General features: G+C 34.1%; 1 protein-coding gene across 5 annotated transcripts in view; it reads right to left on the reverse strand.

Moving 5' to 3' along the window:
- Positions 1-21268, reverse strand: part of LOC104358686 (sodium channel protein type 1 subunit alpha) — a 97369-nt gene that overhangs the window by 8924 nt on the left and 67177 nt on the right. For all 5 annotated transcript variants that reach the window (XM_042784348.1, XM_042784344.1, XM_042784349.1 and 2 more), the window contains exons 21-22: positions 20052-20174; positions 4707-4988 (exon numbers count right to left, since the gene is read on the reverse strand). In XM_042784348.1, the coding sequence (XP_042640282.1) occupies positions 4707-4988; positions 20052-20174 (405 nt within the window). The remainder of the gene's footprint in view (positions 1-4706; positions 4989-20051; positions 20175-21268) is intronic.

A 21268-nucleotide genomic window follows, 5' to 3' on the forward strand; every position in this document is an offset into this window, starting at 1 on the left:
GTAATAAAATATGATCCCTCATCATAGTAGTTGTTTTAGTCTAAATTCCTCCCGAAAATCAGTAGGAATCAGTGAATATAATCGTCATTATGCAAAACTATTTACAGTAGTTGAAAATTTAGCTGTGAGAAAATGGATTCTTAATTCCCAAAGAAGTGTCAGTTCAGCAGGAGAACTTGTAATTTTTAAATATGTTGCCTAAACAATAGCAAATAATGAAACTGGAAGTTCAGTGTCAAGGCATCACATTTAGTGAAAGAATATTATTTCTACTTCATTCAGTAGAACGTTAAGCCTGCTTATGTTAGGCTTAAATTTATCTGCAACACATTTTCTTTAACATAAATAAGGTATTATTTGGGCATATGTGCATATTGAATAGAAAATAACACAGAAATATGATGAAGAGATCAAATTCTCAGTTTCCTTTTTGCATAGTCAAATATAAAAATATATTCTATATTCTCAGTGACACTAAATCAGGATTAATAAATTGATTTCAAAGATTACAGCAATGTAACTGAAATTAGAATCTGTTTCATATGTTTGGGTTTTTTTCCCCCAAGGAAATCTGAAAGACATATATTCAAATGCAGATTCAAATGTAGTTAGATAAAACAACAAAACAAATACTCCCCAATCTACTTTGCTATTCTTAAAAGTATGTAGAGTTTTTCCCCTGATGATTAATTTTTAGTGGAGTTATAAGTAAAGCTGGAGTTTCACCACTCCATTCACCAGGGAGATTCACATTCCCTTTTGGAGGTACAGTAGTGTCTTGCTTTTAAAATACTAACCTGCTGAAACTGTGAAGTCATCCTAATCTTATAGCCCTAGAATTCAGCTTCTGATTTTTTTAACCCTACACTTCACAAGATGTGTTTTTTTTTATTTATATTAGCAACAGCAGAATAATATAACAGTGTGCTTTGAGACCCATTGTTTTGCCACATTTTACCCTGGTAAGCAGGATATATGCTTACCAACAGGATAAAACTAGGCCTCCAGGATATTTACTTACCGAAGAATCCAAACACTATGTTCAAGTTAAAAAGGCATAAGGCCATAAAATTATCAGGGCAGATGCCATATCTCTTTGTGTACACCAACCTCTTCCTCTTCACTCACTGATGCATGAAAATTGTGAAGGGAATTTCTCCAGCATCTGTCTCTGCTTTGATGATTTTCTTTAGGGACAGAAAAATACTCAAACAAGTTCAGACCAAGAAATGAGAAAAGAAGTTTGCAGATCCACATAGACAACATGAGGTATGCTGCATCATAGAATAAAAAAAAAAATCTTATAGGACCAATGGCATGAATATTTACACTCCAAACTATGTAAGAATTTTGGAAAATAATCTCTGATCAACAAAGTCTATAAAACTTGGTTATATCAATGGCCCATATTGTTAGCCTGTATTTTAGGGCAGAAAAAATTATAACATTGCTATCAGTACTAAAGATTTTACACACACAGCCCTCCCACAAAAGAAAAAAAAAAAAAAAACAATATGCAAACCAAAATTAGCTTATGTTCTTTTCTTAGGTCCCTCATTCCAGAAATTCATTTGCCATCACTGCCAAGGAAACTCAAGAAAGAGCTTGTCAGCTGAAGCTTTTTGCTTAAAAATCCACTGTCGCACAGTTCTAATCTATTTTTTGAGCCTAGAATATTTCTTTCTGAAATACCACTTCTTTTGAGTATTTCTGTGTGAAATATCTATGTATCATTCTTTAAGAGTGATATAGATAAAAGTTTTTTCCTGTGATGAACAGACCCATATACTATCAGAAAAGGCTTTTCATGATTCAGAACAAAAATTGTTCATGGGACTCATTTGTGTATTTCCCAGAATAATAAGGTCCTCCACGCCAGGGTTTGGTGTTCTTTTGGCTTGTTTTCACTTGGATTTTTTTTTTTTTTTGTCATGAAAATGGTACTACTTCTAGTAGTATTCGCTGCAGATCGAAAATGTCAGTAATTCAGAAAATAAAGATTTATGTTGTATTACCCAGAAAAGCTGAAGGGATTTACAATATTCTTCTTTGATTGGCTCAAAGGGCATGAGTCAGAGGGTAGAATGGAGAATGGAAATAATACTGGATTGTAAGAAGCAGCTTTCTGTAGTTAGTTTCTGGCTTCCTGAAAAAGGGACCTTTTATCAGTAATTCACACATTAAGAATTATCACTGTTTTTGTCATTAGAGAAATGACGTTGACCTCTGTGGGGTTATTTTCTCAGGTCCATCACAACCTAAACAAAAGTCTGTGCCTGAGGTTGTTAAGGTGGAAAACTGAATGACTTCAGCAGACTTTTCAACTAATTATTAAGATCTTAAATAAAGGCCATTAATGTTCATGTTGGGTGCAGAGATGGCATATCCACTTGCAACCATGATTTTTTAGTCATGATTTTTCAGGCTCAATACTTTATTTTGGGCCAAATACTCAAGTTTCAATAGCTTTATCTTTGTTTCTGACATAGTGAAAGATACCTCTAATTGAGTGGTACCTTAGTATTTACTCATCTTTACTATTACTACAAGCTGGTTAGGAAGGGTAGGGAAATCTAGCATTATGACATATCTATTCACTTCTCAGGTTTCTCCTGAATATGATGGCTTTAGAAACCTGTTCTAGATCCTCATCCAAAATACTTAATATACCAAATAGAAAACCATCTTATGAATATCTTCTTTGAGAAAGTAATGTAAGAATCTCAAAGATTTATGAATTGTGACCTTGTGTTCTTGAAGGTGAAACAAACATAGATTCTGCACATTTTAAAACATTGACTAAAAATCAAGCTGATATTTTGCTTTCTCTGTCTTAGGGCTTTTATCATTCTGTAACTGTAAAATTACTACTAGTGGCTTACTTACCAAACCCTAAAGGATGCAGGACCAAGTGTATGTTTTGTGCAATGACAGAAGTGCCCCGTTTTTTTTCTGGCATGTCAAACAAAAAATCTCTTCATGCTTTTACAAGCATTTTAGTAATACAGAAGAAGTAAGTGGTGTTATCACCGACATTCTACTCACACAAAAAAAATTCCATCCATTAGGCAAGACTTTGATATCAGTGCAAAATCTCTATTGTAGATACTGCAAAACCAGCTGGCTTGTCCTCCCATGAGAGCTAGGTTCCTCCATGGTAGATCTAGATCAATTTTCCCTTCGGAAGTATGGGAACAATTGGCAAATTTCTCTCAATTTGCCTCCCAGAACAATCCAATAATTTAAGAATCTAAGTCTTCACATAAGAAATATTTGTTGTTTTTCAATGAAGAGTAGATGGAATTACCTTTGCATAGACAGGACACTGAAATATACATGACTACAAGTAGCTGAGGGGTGGTGATTGTGGCCACAAAGCCATGAAAAAATGTACCTGGTGTTATCCCTGTCCTAGAATAGACTAGGTTACTAATGGAAGAAGAGTTGCAAACCACTTGGAAATAATTTTGTTGATGTCTTGTTTCTCCTGAATATGTGTAATAAAGCATTCTTCCCACCCAACCCCAAGGATTCTAGGCCAGTGGATTTCAAAAATAAGACAGAAAATAAATATTTAAATTTAAAAATTTAAAGTCTTTCTATTACAATCCAATTTTGTTATCAAAATAAAATTATATTCAGTAGTTTATTTCTTTAATATTGCTGGTCCTTTTCTGCTCTTTCCTGATGTGACTGTAAACTAAATAATAAATCACAGTAAAATTTAAATTGGCAGAATTATCAGCCACACAGGTGAGACTCTATATCAGCTGGAAGAGGCAGTTCACAATGCTCAGAATAATTATTTTAGACCCTGTGCAGGACCACGTCAATAACACTGTCTCACATTAATGATTGGTATTATTGAGATGTCTTATGCCAACATAAAAGCTAGAAACTTATTTTAAAGCTATAAAAATGAGAACTAAGATTCTGCAGAGTTAGACAGTGACCTCAAAAAACCACAGAAGTTGCTGAATGCACACCACATAGGCTGGACTCCAGCATTTTCTTGATTAAAGCTGGGTCAGATTGCTAGCTACTCCAAAATACAAAAACAGTTAGTGTTCTGTGGACACAATTTTTGATAGTTAAGGCATAACCTTATAGTAACTTTCTGCATATATTTTCTTCCTTCTTTTCTTCCCTCAGTTTTTGCTAAATAAACTCCACTAGGTGCTTACACACAGAAATAACAGGGGAAATATTTCATAGACTATATAATAATACTTTTCTTATTTCTCTTCCAAATGAGAAATTGCTTCTTAGATCACATAAGTCTGCACTGGTGGCAGCTCTCATCCCACTGAGATGAGATTTCCTACCTGGAATTCTTCTCTGTGACTTAATCACACCAATGCAGATTTTTGTTTTACAGCAACAGTAAAACTTAAAGTATTCAGATAGCTGAATACCATTCCTAGGTACTTCTAGAAACTTTTAAAGTTAGAAGGGGCTGGAGGACTATGGGAGCTATAAATAGGAAGAATAGCATTTGTTCTGTCAGATGTTCTAAAAATTCTTTATTCATCTTAGTAGGTTCTGCTTGCTGCTTACTATGAAAAGAGTGATCAATTATCTGTGTAGTGGTATTACTAAATCACATATAAAAATCATCAGGTAAATATGTTTTCTACCTTGTTGCTAGAATTGCTTTTCACTATTACATAGAAACAGTAAGAGGTATATAAAGAGTGATCACTTACTACTTGAAGTAAAGAAAGATACCCAAATCCTACATTATCAAAGTTTACTTTCACGTTTTTCCATCGGGCACTTTGATTGTTTTTTATGAGTTCCTCGCACTGACTAAAATTGTTGATTTGGTCGACTTCAAACCTTTCATCAGTTGTGGTGTTAACACAGTAGTAGAACTTCCCAGCAAACAGATTTACTCCCATGATGCTGAAAATTAGCCAGAATATAAGACAAACGAGAAGCACGTTCATGATGGATGGAATTGCTCCTAAAAGGGCATTCACAACCACCTAGTACACAAATACAGGGGGAAAAAGAAAAGAGTGTAAGAATATTTACAGAAATAAAGTTTGTATACTGTTTTACCAATGCTTAATAAATGCTTGTTCAGAAACTAATACTATAACTGTTAAAGCAGTACATTAATAACTGTAGCATTGCACTGTTCTTTTAAATGCTTGACATTAGTACATGTAATGAAAGGAAAACAAGTGAGAAAATTAAAATAATAAAATACAAACAAAAGAGAAGACCTGGTGGTAGTAAGGTGAAGCCTGACAATGATGTGTTCTATATAAAAGACAAACATGTTAAATATACATACAGACATAATAAAATTCTAAAAATGCATCAAATTATAGCTTAAAAATGTTTAAAGAAAAATGTCAACCTGTAGATTTGATCAGCAAAACTTTGAAATTTAAGCTGAAAACACAAATGCCATGAATCTAGAAACTAAGCTCTACATTTAAAGGATTATGCAAGAATTAAATACATATCTTTATTGTCTTATTGTTCCATGCAATATTATAACAAAGATTAATTTCTTTGTATAGAAAAGCAAGACAGTTTTGCAATATACGTCTACTTGAATCAACATAATTTATTTCAAGCTCCAGTCTTATTGTTTCATGTATTGAGTTTAAGTCAGTAATACCCTTCATTTATCTAAAGAAGGACATATATCAAGGACATATTTAGGGGTTTTGATTTTGCATTTTAAATTATTTTTGGCCTTGCAGGTAAGGTGTCAATAATTACTTATGTAGATAAAAAGTGTATTTTTTCTGACATATTCAGTAATTAATCACATGTGTCTGTCAGAGCTATCAAAACTTCTATGATATTTGTTTGGCTCATAGCTGGGCAATCATTTCTTCTTAAGTATCCAATACCAGATCTCATTTACAAGTTATATTTTATTTAAAATTTTACTTTTTTTTTCCTCTTTAAAACTTTTAGAACCTCATAAGAAGTTAAAATAAAATATATAGTAAGGCTCTGATTCTCAGTAATCCAGTTACTGCAGTAAGACAGGAAAGGCTTGACATAGATACTTGGGATGTATTAAGGTATCTTAGTCCATTTTTGTTCCCTGCTTTCTGCAACATAGAGGGATCTTCCCCACTACCAACATAATTCTGGGCAAGCTCAGAGCTGTGCAGTCTTACTACCTGTATTTCACAGCCTCTTGAAAGTCATTGGAAGCGGAGTATTGTGGCTGTTACTCGTCATTCAGCACCCTCCTCCTCCCATATGTTATGGCCAGGAATTAGGACCTGTTTAGAGATCTTAGGTAGAAATGTTATTTTCAGGGCGTATTTTCTTCTCATTTTAAGGGCCTCCTCCATTTCCAGACAGTAGAAATGGGACCTTTCTGTAACAGAATTTTCATTATTTTTTTATAGATCCATGAATTTTTCTAAATTTAGCTTTTCTTGTCAGCTTCTATTTTTGATGATAACTATAAAGGAAGCATGTTTGCTTCTTGAGATTTTTATTATAGAAAATGTGAAGTATCTAGGTGATGTATGCATAAGCTAACCATTTTAAAAAGTGTTTAAAAAGGCTAACAAGGTCCCAGTAATATTCTGAACATAAACCATTTTCAAAGGAGTGAGGGAAATGGTTTTTTATTGTCCTGTGGGGAGAAGAAATCTGCTGCTACTTAGCTTGATGGAACTGAGAACATCTAAATTAGGAATGTAATGATTCTGGAATTTATTCCAAGTGTCTGACCTGATCTGTGACAGTGTATTATGCTATTGCTGCTTTGAAATTCCAGGCCAGCTAGTGCTTGTCTTAACTTTTTCTTTTTTTTTTTTTTTTTCTTCACCCATAAAAATGTTCTGTGTATGTTATACTGATTGAATTCCTCTGTTTAATCTTGGTTAAAAACCTGAAAATAAAGATGCCAAGAAAGAAAGATGGGGATTTAGTCCTGCAACTTAAATAAATTAAGGTTACCTGTACTCACACAAGGAATGGTTTTGTATGAATTGAGTGCCTGCAGCAGTTACCTTTTTAACAACCCTGAGATCCATTGGACCACAGCACAGATCCAGAACAGGCAGCAGAATACTAAAAGCTACAGTAATTGTTACAACAATTATGAATTGATAACAGTTGTAGAAAGAAAGATTTCTACAAAATGCCATCAGTGTGTCTCACATCTTTAGATGAACAGGTAATGCAGTCTTGCTACTGCCAAAAGTGCCAAAAGATCAGCCACATCTTCTTGAATAAGAAGTGAACAGTTTCCAACAACTGTTCTGACAACAGTTCCAACAACTTATTTCATATAGGCCACTGAAAACCCATCAAATGGTAACAATTTTTGGTCACTACTGACCTGGCCTGGATGCGAACTGGTGACCTAGAGATGAAAGGCTCTGTATCCTATTACCAACCCCTTGAGCTATCCAGTCCCCCTGGAAGGTTTTTTAAGAAAAGAAGAAAAGAAAATTAAAATTTTTAGAAGTTGTTCTCTGTTTGTGTTTTGTTTTTGTTTGATTTTTGATTTTTTTTCCCCCACCAGTGTTGAGCCTTTACCCTGTCATATTTATAATGTAAAACTGCATTTTACATGCTGGTCAGATGCTTGGCTGACTGTAAAGTCCACTTTAGGAAGAAGTCTTTCATTTCTTCAACACATACTGTTGAAGGCAATTGCTTTATCAGTGTTTTTTTTCCATTTTCTTTTTTGGTATTTGCTTTGGGAGTAGATGAAGTATATCAGAATAACCAGGACATTAACTTACATAATACATTTCCAAGATAGCACCCATATATACATACATGACACCTATGCACATAAGTTACATCATATGAACAGAAAAAAGAGAGAACCACTTCAAAAGTGAACTAAATGCAGAAAAGAGATCAATTAGTATTTCTTAGTAAGTTAAAAATTTAGCAAATAAAAATTGTCAATCTTCTCATGTTGAAAAGAGTCTGTAGTGAGTTAAAAGGATGTTGGCAACCACAGCTCTTAGTTTTACTCATTCTTCAAATCTAGATCAGATCTATCTGTTTATAAATGTATTCTTTAGTTTTAAAGAGCCTGTTCTTTTGGGCCTATATTCTGTTATTCCTTGATACAGAATATAATGCCAGTAACTTGGAAAAAGATACTTGCAGAGTTGCTTGCTTGTTTGTTTAAATTACCTATGTATTTCCTCAAGGTTGGGATGATGTTGGTCAGGCTGACTCCAGTGAGCAAGCTGCAAAAGCCCAAGCTGATTCTGCTTGTTCACTTTCCTATACCTTCAGGTAGGTGGAATAGCAATAAGTGCAAGTGAGAAGCAACACCTGACACCTACAAAGACAAATGGGCTCTAGACTGTTTTACATCTCAGTTTATATTCATCCAGGAAAAAATAATAGTTATGGAAAGCCATGTCTTCTCTAGGAGAAAGCAGTATTCCATTTATATACAAAATTTTTTTGTGTTTACATTTTCATGACATTTATTTTCCAACATCAGATATATATGTAAGAGAAAAGAATTACTGCAATGCCAATTGTCTGTTCTATCTTCCGGTTGATATGACATTATGTCCATACAAATTAGTAGTCCAGTTGGTTTTTGTTGTTGATGTTCGTACCTTTTTTTGGACAACTGTCCAAAGAAAACAGGAAAATGAAACTGAAAACAGTAACATAAATCAGTTTTGCTACCAGAGCTGTGCATATATATAAAATGAGGATTGTGCAAAATACCAACTTATCCCTGCTGTATGAGTAGAATATAAGGAAGCTTTACTAAATTCAGCCTTGCTGTGAGACACATATCTGACACACATAGTAAGATATAAACATATTATAGTTCCCACAGCAAATGATCTTCCAAGGATCCTGGTACCTCATCAGCTACAGGCTTTCCAGGAATTCCTACACTGGACCTGACTAATGGATATATCTGGGCCTCCTAAAATCTGTAAACAAACCAGGAACAATCTTCAGTAGTACATTTCATTTTTTTCTGTAACTCTTGCAGCTTCTGTGTAGAAGTTAAAAACTCTGTCCCTGGTGCAAATGAAGAGGAAGTTACCATCTTTGGGATGGAAAGGAAGATTATAGGATTATGTCTGGACCATTCTTTATGCTTAAAATGACAAAGTACTTCATTTACCTCCTTTTTGGAAGTTGTCAACTTCATCATTTTAGGCTTAAACAGGACAAGTTTCCCAAAGATTTGTTGTGCTAGATTTCATATCAAAGTCCTTTGAAGGAGTCCATCAAAGACTACAAAGGTTATTTAACTGTTACCTCATAGTTTTTTTCTGCATGTACGTTCTTATGTAAGATTCACATATACAATCACAGAAAGCCAAATAATTTTTACTTCACCAGGACCCTTATGGATGAAATAAAACCTTATCTTCTATGTATGCTATATGGCCATAACAAGCATAAGACATGTTCTTCCTGTAAACAATTCCTTGATATCTGGGAAAGCCAGAGAAAGCCTTCTGGAACTCCAAGGAAGAGGAACAAATTGTGGGCTTGAATACATATGTCCAAAAAACCCAAATAGTTTCTTTCTCTTTAAGTGACTATCTGTATAGTCACACAGTCATAGACTTCATATAGTGCTTGTTACAAAAAGTCATTCATCTCTGTCTTAGCAGTACAAAGATTGAAGAGCCAGTTGTTCAAAGACAGCAGCATGCAAAGGGAGATTGACAATAGCAGTTAGTATAAGTCACATTAGAGCAGAATAGGAATATTAGTTCCTGACTCAAATGAAACACTGACACTGCCTTGGTCAGGATTTGAGTGTAAGCTATGAGTATACCCCTGTCTTGAACGAGTATGAGATATGAACATCTGGCTTAGGATCATGAATCTGCAAAGTCCAGATGGACTCAAAGCTGCCAGAGAGAGCATTTGCACTGGAAGATGAAGTGAGCAGAGGTAGCCATTGGTTTAGATTCTTGGTCCACCAGAGAGATAAGATTGCTGTAATGAGCAGATAGGTATGCTGTGACTGGACAGGAATGGAGGCTGAGGTGACATACATGATGTGAGTTTAGCATGTTCTCATAGTGAAAGACTTTGAGGACATCACACAAGGAAGTCTATAAAATGCTGAAACCACACAGACTTGACCAGCTGGTGGGTATCAAGTAACAGGTGTATTCGCTCTTAAACTGTGGAGAAGTTGAGGCAAGGGAAGAAAAGAGGCTTTAAACTGAAAGAGGGTAGGTTTTGATGAGGTATAAGGAAGAAATTCTTCACTATGAGGGTGGTAAGGTGCTAGAACAAGTTGCCCAGAGAAGTTGTGGCTGCCCCCTCCCTGGCAGGGCTCAAGGCCAGGTTGGACGGGGCTTTGAGCAGCCTAGTCTGGTGGAAGGGGTCCCTGCCCAGGGAAGGTGGGTTGGAACTGGATGATCTTTAATGTCCCTTCCAACCCAAACTATTCTGTGATTCTAAGTCATAAGGAATACAGTAACTTTCCCAGTCAGACGATCAAAAGAGCATCTGAGGGAGACCATGAAGAGAGGCCATACATGAATCAAAGATTATCACTATCTGATAGTCAAAGACAAGTAATCATTGGAACAAACCTCTCAGTTGAGAATTAGCATCCCTTGTTCTTTGCATTCATCAAAAACAGCTATAAGAGAACCTGTGCATCAGCTGATTTATTTGTATTATGGCAGCATAAACATACCACCAGACCTTCACAGGCCCAGAACCTACACAGTGAGATTATCTGTCCAGCAGCTTGAATTCAGTGTATGTCTCTCCTTCATGTACTTTTAACCGATAGCTTTTCCACTGTCGCTGGATCATCTATCGTACATATACAATGCATTTTCTAGTCTACTCATCACAAAGCGTGGGCACATGTTCCTATCAGACAAGTCAGAAATATGTAATAGGGACTTCTCTATATGCAAATAATTGTGTTTTCCAAAGATTGGCACTTACAAAAATAGGCAGATGCTTATAAGGTGAAATGCAATAAAAAAAATTTGTTATGCAAGCCAAACTTAAGAGAGATATGCACCCAGTCTGCTCTTTTATGTCCATGTGATAGGAAGGAAGATCCCTACATCAAAGAAGTTCAAAGAAAACAAAAAAGAAACCAAACTCAACCCCTGCCAACCCCTGGATTTTCCTAATTGCACAGCAAAACGAAATCCAAAATATTAATTGCCCTATTGACAAACTCTTTTGAAAGGTAATTAGAAATGCAGAGGTAGGCAATATAGAGAAAAACGTTGCCAATAATTCTTTAAGGTACCTTCCCCAAAAAAATACTTGAATGGCTCCTGAGTTCCCAGAAATGAAATTCATCTCATAATTTTATCTATGAAGAATGGCGAAATTCTTGCAGACTATCTCCTAGTAATCTTTTCACACTTTGGTGATCATAGGTGTCTTCAAGTTTATGAGATGGAAGTTTCTGGCATTTCACTACTCAAATTGTATACATTAAAATAAACTGGAACCTTGTAGATATGAAGTGTGATGTAAAACATGTCACTAAATTTATAGTAGAGAAGAACCTTAAGATATGTGCAATTCCTTCAATTTTCTCATTTGGTTTGTCAGGCAAAAAGAGGAAATGTGTGGCCCTGCGGGGCTATCAGTGGTGATAAAGTCTTAATCAATAAACAAAATCAACAGAAAAAAATGTCAATAAAAAAAATTTCAATTATGAGATCATCCACCAGTGCAGTGATGAAATTTGCTACTATCCAGGTTTGTGCAAAGATTAACAAGGGTGGAGGTGAGCTGAAACATTTAAATAATTCAGATTAAAATTGTGAAATCCTTAAAATAGTTCAGCTGGAAGATGCTCAGTTGATGATAACTCCTTGAGTTCATTTTCATTGTGAGAGCATCTTGTGCTAGACAGCACTGAGATCATGATCAGCAATGATCATGCTATTCCTAAGTAAAGTATAAACAAACTCTAACAAAATATGCCTAATTCTCTCTCATAGGCAGAGGTTTTTAACTGGGTAGGAGATGGGTTTGAACTTGTGAAACAGTGTTTATTAATTATAGCTGTTAAAATCAATTCAAGATTTCTGCTTATATTTTACTCCAAGTACATAAGTATACACATGCACTTTTTTTTCCCTTTTAAAACCTAAAATTTACCATCTAAATCAAACCCAGTGTAATCCCTTTTCATCCTAAACAATTTAGAACAGATTATAAAGTTGAACAGACTAGCACCTGAATGACAAAACAGGAATGTAATTTGAATTTCTATTGTTGTAAAACTCTCTAAAGCTTCAAAATTCAAAGTACTATTCTCTTACTCAGTAAACACGACATTTCAGAGCAAATTGCTTTCCTAAACAAAAAAAATAAATTAAAAAAAAAAAATCACTGAGAAATAATTTATCAATAATCACTGATTTTTTCAAGGTATAGTTTACATGTAATGTAAACATCTTGTATCAGTGGTGTAGTATAAACTGTCTGTGTGTTTACAGTCCCTGCTGGAAAGCAGTGACCATTTTGCTTCTGCAAAGTCATGTGAAAGCAGCACCATCACTCCTGTTGTCCATTTCAACATGTGACCTGCGGCTGTTTGTAAGGTGGCAGGGGGGCTCAGTGGGACAAAAGTGGTTGGAGCAGTCCTTTTGTTCTAAACAAATAATAACAAAAATGTGTAATAATGGTTTCCTGTTCTCCCTGTTACTACAAAACAGATGATAAAACTGCCTTTCTCTGAAGTTAGAGGAGCCACTTCTACAAATCGTAACACAGAAGAAAGTCAGTGGTATTGGAGGAAATGGGTATGTGGCTTAAATTAGGAGAAGCTATGTCAGTTGGAACCGTTCCTCTCACAAAGGCAACAGAGGTTCCTGACTTGTGGGCCAGAAGACAGAATACAAACACTGCCCAGAGCAGCAGAGGATTAAGATTGATCCTCAGTGGAGGATGTGGGATCTTTGCCACAGTTGTTTAGTGTGAGATTTGGTGGTGCCCCTGAAGAAAGATGACTGATGATGCAGCACAGGAAAAATATTCCCACACAAGATAACTTGTTTTGTCTGAATGTATCCATGGAGCTTGATGGAAGAGGGATGTCATGTATGGATATATAAGGATTAAAAGTTCTTTATGTTGAAGGGATAAAGTATATGTACAGTCTCATGGCAGTAATATCCATGGGAACTTTTATTCAAAGATAATAAAATTTATCACATTTTTCCAACAGGTGGTAAAACATATCTGACAATGCAACCTAGCAGATGAAGACAGGATGGGGGAGGGAGAAAGAGAGAAGGAAGAGAGAGAGAGAGAGAGATTGCAATAATTCTTTTACTTACCAGTACGTACTTTAACAAGACACCTCAAAACTACATATTTTCTCATTGAGTGGCTTGGAATGGGTACACTGGGAAGAGGCATGCTGCATATGCTTGATGATCAGCTATGAACTGGCTTTAGAGACAACAGAGGATGAGAATTAAATATTTATGTGAGAGAAAGTGCAACCTACTTGACATGACCCAAATGATTCTAGGGAGGAACTATGGTGAATCTAAAAATGTAGATTTATCCAAGTTATTCAAACCTTCTCATTTTCAATTAATCTCCATTTTATCTTAACGGACTTCTTGTCCCACAAACAGAAATCAGGCTGGTGCACCATGTTTGTATGAATGTGTGATCCACTAATTACATTCCACTGTTTCCTTAAAGTAAAAAGAACCCCAACCCAAACAAAAAACCCCAACAAATTCAAGGTCAAATACCCTCAACCCCTCCCCCCAAAAATCCTCAAAAAGAAAAAAACATAAACCTCCCCAAAACCCCTGATATCAAATAAGAATTTCCCATAATCCAACTTGTGTCTGATGCCTCTCATTGTCACTGTGCACATCTGAGAAGAGTCTGGCTTTGTCTTTTCTCTATCCTCCAACCAAAATTAGAGGTATCTTATGAATTTTGCCTTTAAGAAGTGTATAGTAAAAGAACAAGAATATTTCCACCTTTGCCACACATTTTGCCTTAATGTCATGCATGGACATTCTTAACTACACGACCTATGATTGTATAAAGCCAGAATTAAATAACATTTAGAAAAATGTTTAGAAAAGCTAGAAGCAAAGGAAAATATAAAACTGAATTATTCTAGGAAACTAATGCTTGTCCTTAATTCAGGAACACTACAAAGTAGCAAATAGAAAGTATTTTAAAGTAAATTATGATAGTGAGACTAGAATATTATATAAATCCAGAGAAAAAAGCACAAAAGGCTGTTTCATGGAAGAAATTAATGCATTTTGTCAGTGTTAGAACTGGCATGAGAAGCGCCTCACGTGTGAAACAACTGAAAAAATTTGAGTATTTATGACAAGGTTTTCAATTTTTGAGTAAAATGAAGACTGCATTGGGAATACAGGGTGAAGATTATTAGAAAACTATCACTTAAAGCAGCAACTGTAAGGAAAAACTTGGATTTAACTGAGAGTATACAAAGAAAAGACGGGCAGAAGGGAAGAATCAGAGACCTGACAAGAACCTACAACGAAGTCTTCATCATCTGAACAGTAGCGAACAAATAAAGTTGAAGCAAGAGCTAAAAGATCTCAGAGGAAAAGAAAACCACTCCCTTAACAAACCGATTTTAGTCTTTTCTACTTTTCCTTAATTGTTACTGTACAAGTGCAGCTGACTGAAGAATACTTCTGATAGTGAATTCTATCCTCAAAGAAAGCAAAATACTTCATCAAACACTTAACACACAAAATGTTTTTGTAACACTTTGTGCTGGAAAAATGTCCTGCTACTGGGTGGCGAGTTTATATCTTGGAATGCTAGAACAGTTAGCAGGGAGGTTCGACTAGATGATCTCAGAAGGTCCCTTCTAACCTCAGTGATTCTGCAGTTCTGTCCTAGCTTTTATAAGAAAATTTAATATGGTTAAAGTAGCAACAGAAGCATTTCTTATTCATGTAACAGTCTATTAAAAGCAAGCTACACTGTTGGATTTAACAAAATACTGGAGTTCCTGAAGCGGCTTTGATTCTGTTTCTCACCAGAAATCAAGTATACAACAAAATACTTCTGAAGACAACATAGAAGAAAAGACATAATTTAACATACTGTATGATGAAATACAATAATTATCTGCCAGGAAATAAATCACATGGCTGCATTTGTTTGAGAAGACCTGGTAAATACTGTAAATACACACGAACATGAAAACAGAGTAATTATTTGATGTGGGAACAATATCTCTACATTTCATCAGATGCAGTGAAAAGAGCACTTTTTGCTCTTCCTGTTGTGTAAATGAAATGTTATTGACCTTTATGTGTTTTTTAACATTTCTGATTAAAATGTAAACTATATTATGTGTCTCATTCAGATTTAATTAAATTTTGATCCTAAAAGTAAGGCTTTTCTTCAAAATACAACAAACACAAATCCGGACAATAATATGTTATGAAAGAAACTCCTTTAAAAGTTCTCTTCTAATTGTAGAATTACAGTCTAAGAAGAATCTCAAAATACTAAGATATTTCCTGTATGAGTTATGAACATCTATACAGAGAATCTTCTTAAATCCAACTTTGTACATTTTAAAATTGTCTTTCAGGAGACATAACACTTCTAATAGACTTTCATTAAAATTCAAAGATAATGAATAGGATCACAGTCCTCAAAAAATTCTTCGAAGTGCGTAATCTTTTGATCAACAAAGTATATTCTCTATATTTAAGAGAAACTTGCAGAAGATAGTGAATACACTTTCTTGAGAGTGAATACATAATTCTTAACTGTGAGATAAGATGCTAAATTTACAGTGAATGCTGTTTATGTTGACACATCATTTACACTGAAGCTATAAAAACCCCTGCACGAATGATACCCTCCTACAGTTGTTGCTTGCTGGAAATGCAGTCTAAGAACTGGACTAAGGATCTGATAGTGAATGTAAATTGTTTATATCACTGACATGTCTCCTGCAGGACATTACTAAACCCTAAGAAAGATACTACAAAAATAATATTCTTATTGGCATATTATAAAAGTTACAAAAGCTAGTTTCCAACAAAAAAGACTGAATTCATATTGCAAGAAAGGATTATATGTGTTATACTATGTCTCACATTATCTATATACACTTTGGAGTGTTGTATTAATGTAACATATAGGGGTTTAAAAATTATACAAAAATTTAAACTGCAATTATATAAATATCTATAGTTGTGACAATTCAGATCATAGTGTTTTGGTGCATGCTTAATATATTACAAGTAATGTTCAAAACTTTCTATAGGGTATTTTTGAATGTATGTAGCTACAGTGTAAACCACAGATTTTCCAAAACATTGTGGAAGCCAGATTCAAATTTTTAGAGAAATCCATTTTTTATCTTGGTTAAAAAAGCATCTAAAAATCTAAAAATAGCTGAGGTACCTTTCTCCTGCAAAAAGAACTCAGATAACTCTAAATAACAATACTGATTTTCTCAAAAGTTTTAATGTTATTTCTGTAATATCAGAAAATTCAAATGATTATTTCCAAAGATATAAAGCAACTAAGACGGGGTGTAGGGTGAATATATATAATCTAGATTTGCTGCTATTGGGTTTTCAAATGAGATTGTCTCTCCTTCTAACCCTAAATACACAATGTAGTGATTAAGTCACACTGTAATCATTAAGGGTAGAAAAGGGGGAAATACTGTACCCATAATACAGATAAGGGGAGGAACCAGTGGTCCACCCCATCCAAGCTGAAGAAAGGTTATCCTATATGAAATAGAAATATATAGCCTGTTATTAGTCGTGAATCTGTAATGACAGACACTTGATGTTATGTTTTATAACTCAATCATATGAGAAATGTTTCTTTTCTACTAATGAAGTTTGGAGTACTCTTGAAAATGCCTCAATATTGCCTTCCTGGTAAGGGAATCTAAGGAATAGCCATTGAATTTTAGAGGATATTTAAGACATCAAATACACTAATTTAGTTTTACAATTTACGAAATTGGACTGGAAATTTGAAATACAGTAAATGTTTAAAGCCATCAGCCAGAAATATGCATAAGGCATGCAAAACTGAAAGTGCAAGTAGATTTCAGATTGTTTGCTGCCTTCTACTATTTCTCTAATAAATAAATCAAGCACGGCATGACATGCTTTATTTTGTGAAATTAGACACAAATACATGCTTTATTGTCACTTAATTCTCTAACTCAGCAAAGCAATGTATACTCAGTATTCTACATTTACAAGTAGCATACCAATTCAGAACTAGCGCAAAAGCATTATATTGCAAGTACTAAAAAGCTAAACAAAAAGCAATGGGTATATTCAAATCTCAGTTTGCAGATCCTTCTGCTTAGTACATCCACTGAGATGAGGATATAAACCCTAAGACAGAAATTTAAATTAAATTAAAGCAATTCTTTACTTTGCCTTCCAGCATCTGGGTGGAGTTGGTTTTGAGATTCACTATAGAAAGTATTAAAATTTCTCAGAATTCAGTATACTAGCAGATATTTTAAATGCATTTAATATGGCAAAATTCACTTCTGTGCTCAAGCCAAGCACAGACTATGGACCACTTGTACCCTATTTTGCTGCAAGTGGTTCATATGTTATATTCACTTTGAAAAGAGAATTCATCCCATTTATGAAACAGCATAATTAAAAAATGAAGTTGTAACTACAGAGTATAACTGTAGACTTATAAGAATATAACTTAAAAAGTGAAGCATGTTTCATATCTAGGTATAATAGAATAGTTATTAGTATTTACTGGCTATATAAAATGCCTTCCAATTCACCAGAACGGTAAACATGTTTCAGAAAAAGATTAATTTAAAGTAGCTGAAAAATTAGCAGATTATTTGATGCAGAGGTTTTTGCATACAGGGAGTTTTGTGGAATACATATGAACTCTTATATTTTCAAGGCAAAATTTGCACAGTTTTGAACATGGGGTTAAACATTAGAATTATAAATACATGCTGAATAAAAACTCAGCTCGCTTTGTCACAGCTCAGCGTAGGTACAGGCAATATAAGAATGCAAAGAGGGTTGATTTATTTTTACGTTCTGCTGGCAGATAAAAGAATCTGGTTTTACAGTTTTTTAATAAATGAACTCAGTTTCTGAGGAGACTGTAATTTGACTGTAGTCTTATCATGAGCTGGTCAATTATTTATTATTTGAATCTTTTTACTGTTCGTGAGTCATTCATAAGGTAATGCTACTATCTGTCAATGAGCTGTCGTGAATACTTTGGAAAAAACATTTTCAGAAGTGCATGTAACTAATAGTGAAGAAAAGGGCTATACAGTTGGCCAGTCAAATTTGCTAAGTGACCAGAATCGGGTACTTCACTGATTATCATTAATATTGGAAGACAGAGCTGAAACCATTTTTGCTTTTCCAGACTTGTCTGTGATTCCTACACAGTAAGTTGATTATGAATTGTTCATGTTGTGTGTCTGAAATTCTGTCATAGGATTAGCCTTCTGGCAGTTTCATAGTTACTCAGTGAGAAATAAGGGAAAGTAGTAAGTAAATTTCAAATAACAGGTACTTTTCTTTGAGTGTGAATATCCTAAATCTTTTAAGTGGAAAATTTACTAAGGCAATCATGTAACGATAAAGAAAAATTGAATAAAACATTTGTCATTCAATTTTGACATTATCTTTATATAAATTATGTGTTTTTTCCAACTTCGTGAAAAGAGTTGCATTTCTTGTCCCTGTGTAAGTTCTCTTCTGGTCTCTCAGTCCTCCTGCAGCTGACCAGAACATTGTTAGAAAAGTAAAGCTAACAGCAATTTCCTGACATTTCTGGGCACAGAATCACATTTATCTGAATGTTCATGAACAGTAAGTACAAAGAAAGATGAAAAGAAAATGTCTAAATCAAATAGTCATTCCAAACTTAAATGAAAATTTGTACATTCTGTAGTACTTGACCAGCTCTTATCCTACTGAATATCAATTCATGAATTTCAAATGATGAGAAAAACTGTTAAAAGTCAATTTGCTACAGTAAACTGAAATATATTTAGTAATCATTGGTTAGCAATATTTTTTTCTGATGCATTCTGAAGTAGAGATATGTAGCCTGATGAATACAATTTAAGGAACAGAATTCTAACCTCAATCTGACTTGATTAAGTTTAGATTTGTATCTAAAGGTTGTTCAAACAGTATATTCCAGGCTATTCCACTGGTTTATAATTGACTTAAAACTCATTAGCGCATTGTTTCCTCTTATATTTCCATGAAGTAGCAAAGAGCATTCTCTCAAAACATATTTCAATGACATGCATATAGAGTTAGTTTGTATTCAGTGGCTTTAAGGAACAGAAGGTATAAACAAATGAAAAAATATGTTAAAATGCTTTCTTGAGTGAGATGAATAGTAAGCAGGGCCTCTAAGTTACTTGGAGTAAGTAAGAAATAACCTTATATACATTGTACTGAATATTGAATAGTGATTTGTTGAAATAAGAAAAAACATTTACCTTACAAAAATAATCATTTCATATAGAAATCAAATAACTTCGTTTGTTTTTAAAGTCAGCCAAACTCAGAAATAGATTTAAAGCAGTAGTGGGTATGAATATATCTCTAATACCATCTAGTAAAATTCAGTGAGGTTAGACCAAAGGTGGTTTATCAAATATAAACAAAAATGAAGGATTTCAACTGGTAACAGAAATTATATTTATTAACAAATACTAAAGTAGATCAATGTATAAATATTGTGATATGTTTATCAGTAAAAAAAAATAACAAAATCTTGTTACATTTTATTCATTATTAATAGTCTGTTAAGAGAATTTATAGTTGATAATTACAATTTCTTATATGGAAAACTCCTGAGATTGGCTAGAAAGTAAAGTAACCTTTATGAATGTAACTTGTATGTGATACTGCATATGGATTTAGGTGAATTGATGAAGCTTTTTGCTTATCTGTTAGTAAAAGATATGCAAGAGATAAAAAGATAGTGCAGCCTTTCTGCATAGACTTGTCATTCCTTATTCTGCATGCATGGATTCTTTCTATGCATGCATAGTTTCAGATTCTTTCATGTTGTCTTACCCTCATGCCTTCAAATCGTGACAAAGCTCTTAGAGGTCTCAAAGCTCTTAGTGTCCTAAGGGATTTAATGGCACCCAGTTCAGAGTAACCCAATGCATTTGCTGTTAAGCTAACCAGAGAGACCTATATGAAAACAGGAAAGTAAAAATTATTATATTGTACATACTACTTTACATACCATAGATGTGAGATACAAACTTCTTTAGAAGAATCTAATTTTGGACCACTTTCTTCAGGAATAGGAGGACTTTTAAACAAAAGACAAATAAAGAAACAAACAAACAAAAGGTAATATGAAAGAAGAGTAGGATCATTAAATAACAAACAAAAATACCACAGAGTAACAATATCTGTAAACATCGATACTGCTGAATTTCATATTTTGCTAGTGATTTGAGGGGATTTAAAACTGCGAAAAGCAAACTAAATTAATCTCTCCTTTTTGCCAATTTAGGTATTCCTTTCACTTTTTCTTTGTTTTACCATGCTGTTAGGATCAGTAATTATAGTTGATAGTGCCCATTTGATTGCCCACAACTGAAAGAGAAATGATTGAAACCTGTTTTGAATTAAGAGATGGGTCACAAAGTAACACTGCTCCTCTGGAAATTGGTAGAAATGATTAATTTTTCAATATTCATTTACATTGACTAATCCCTTTGCCTGATTGCCGAATTTATGTGCTCTACAGGCTGACATTAACCTGGATTATGTTATTTCTTAAAGACCTTATAAGAACAGTTCCATAGGTAGTAGAACTCCACAGGCCATTATATATTCTACGTCCCTACATTATCTCAGTGAGAAATACCATATTGTATACATTTGCTATGCCTCTTGTCCAAAGTAATACTTTCTGTTTTTTTTTCCCATTTCCCCTAAATGTTCCTTCATTATGCTGTTCTAATTCCTTAACTTCTTACGGGGCCAAAAATAGCATAATGGTCTTATGTAGTCTTTCATTATACAGACAATGCATCAGGTAAAGAAAACTCTAGGACAGTGCTCTTTATGAACCATATTTAAAAACAAGCATTATGTGTGAAATCTTTAGCTTTTAAAAATTAGTAGCTTTTTTTGTACTTGTCAATCCTGAGCTCTAGCAACTTACAAAACTAAGCTCTTCTGAAATCTGAAATTCTTTCTCCAGCACATTCATCATACTGCTGAAAACTTTCAAGCTGCCATCATCTAAAGCAAAATTAAAGAATATATCT

This window comes from Tyto alba, unplaced genomic scaffold, assembly GCF_018691265.1.
Source record: "Tyto alba isolate M040663 unplaced genomic scaffold, T.alba_DEE_v4.0 Super-Scaffold_7, whole genome shotgun sequence".
NCBI lineage: Eukaryota > Metazoa > Chordata > Aves > Strigiformes > Tytonidae > Tyto > Tyto alba.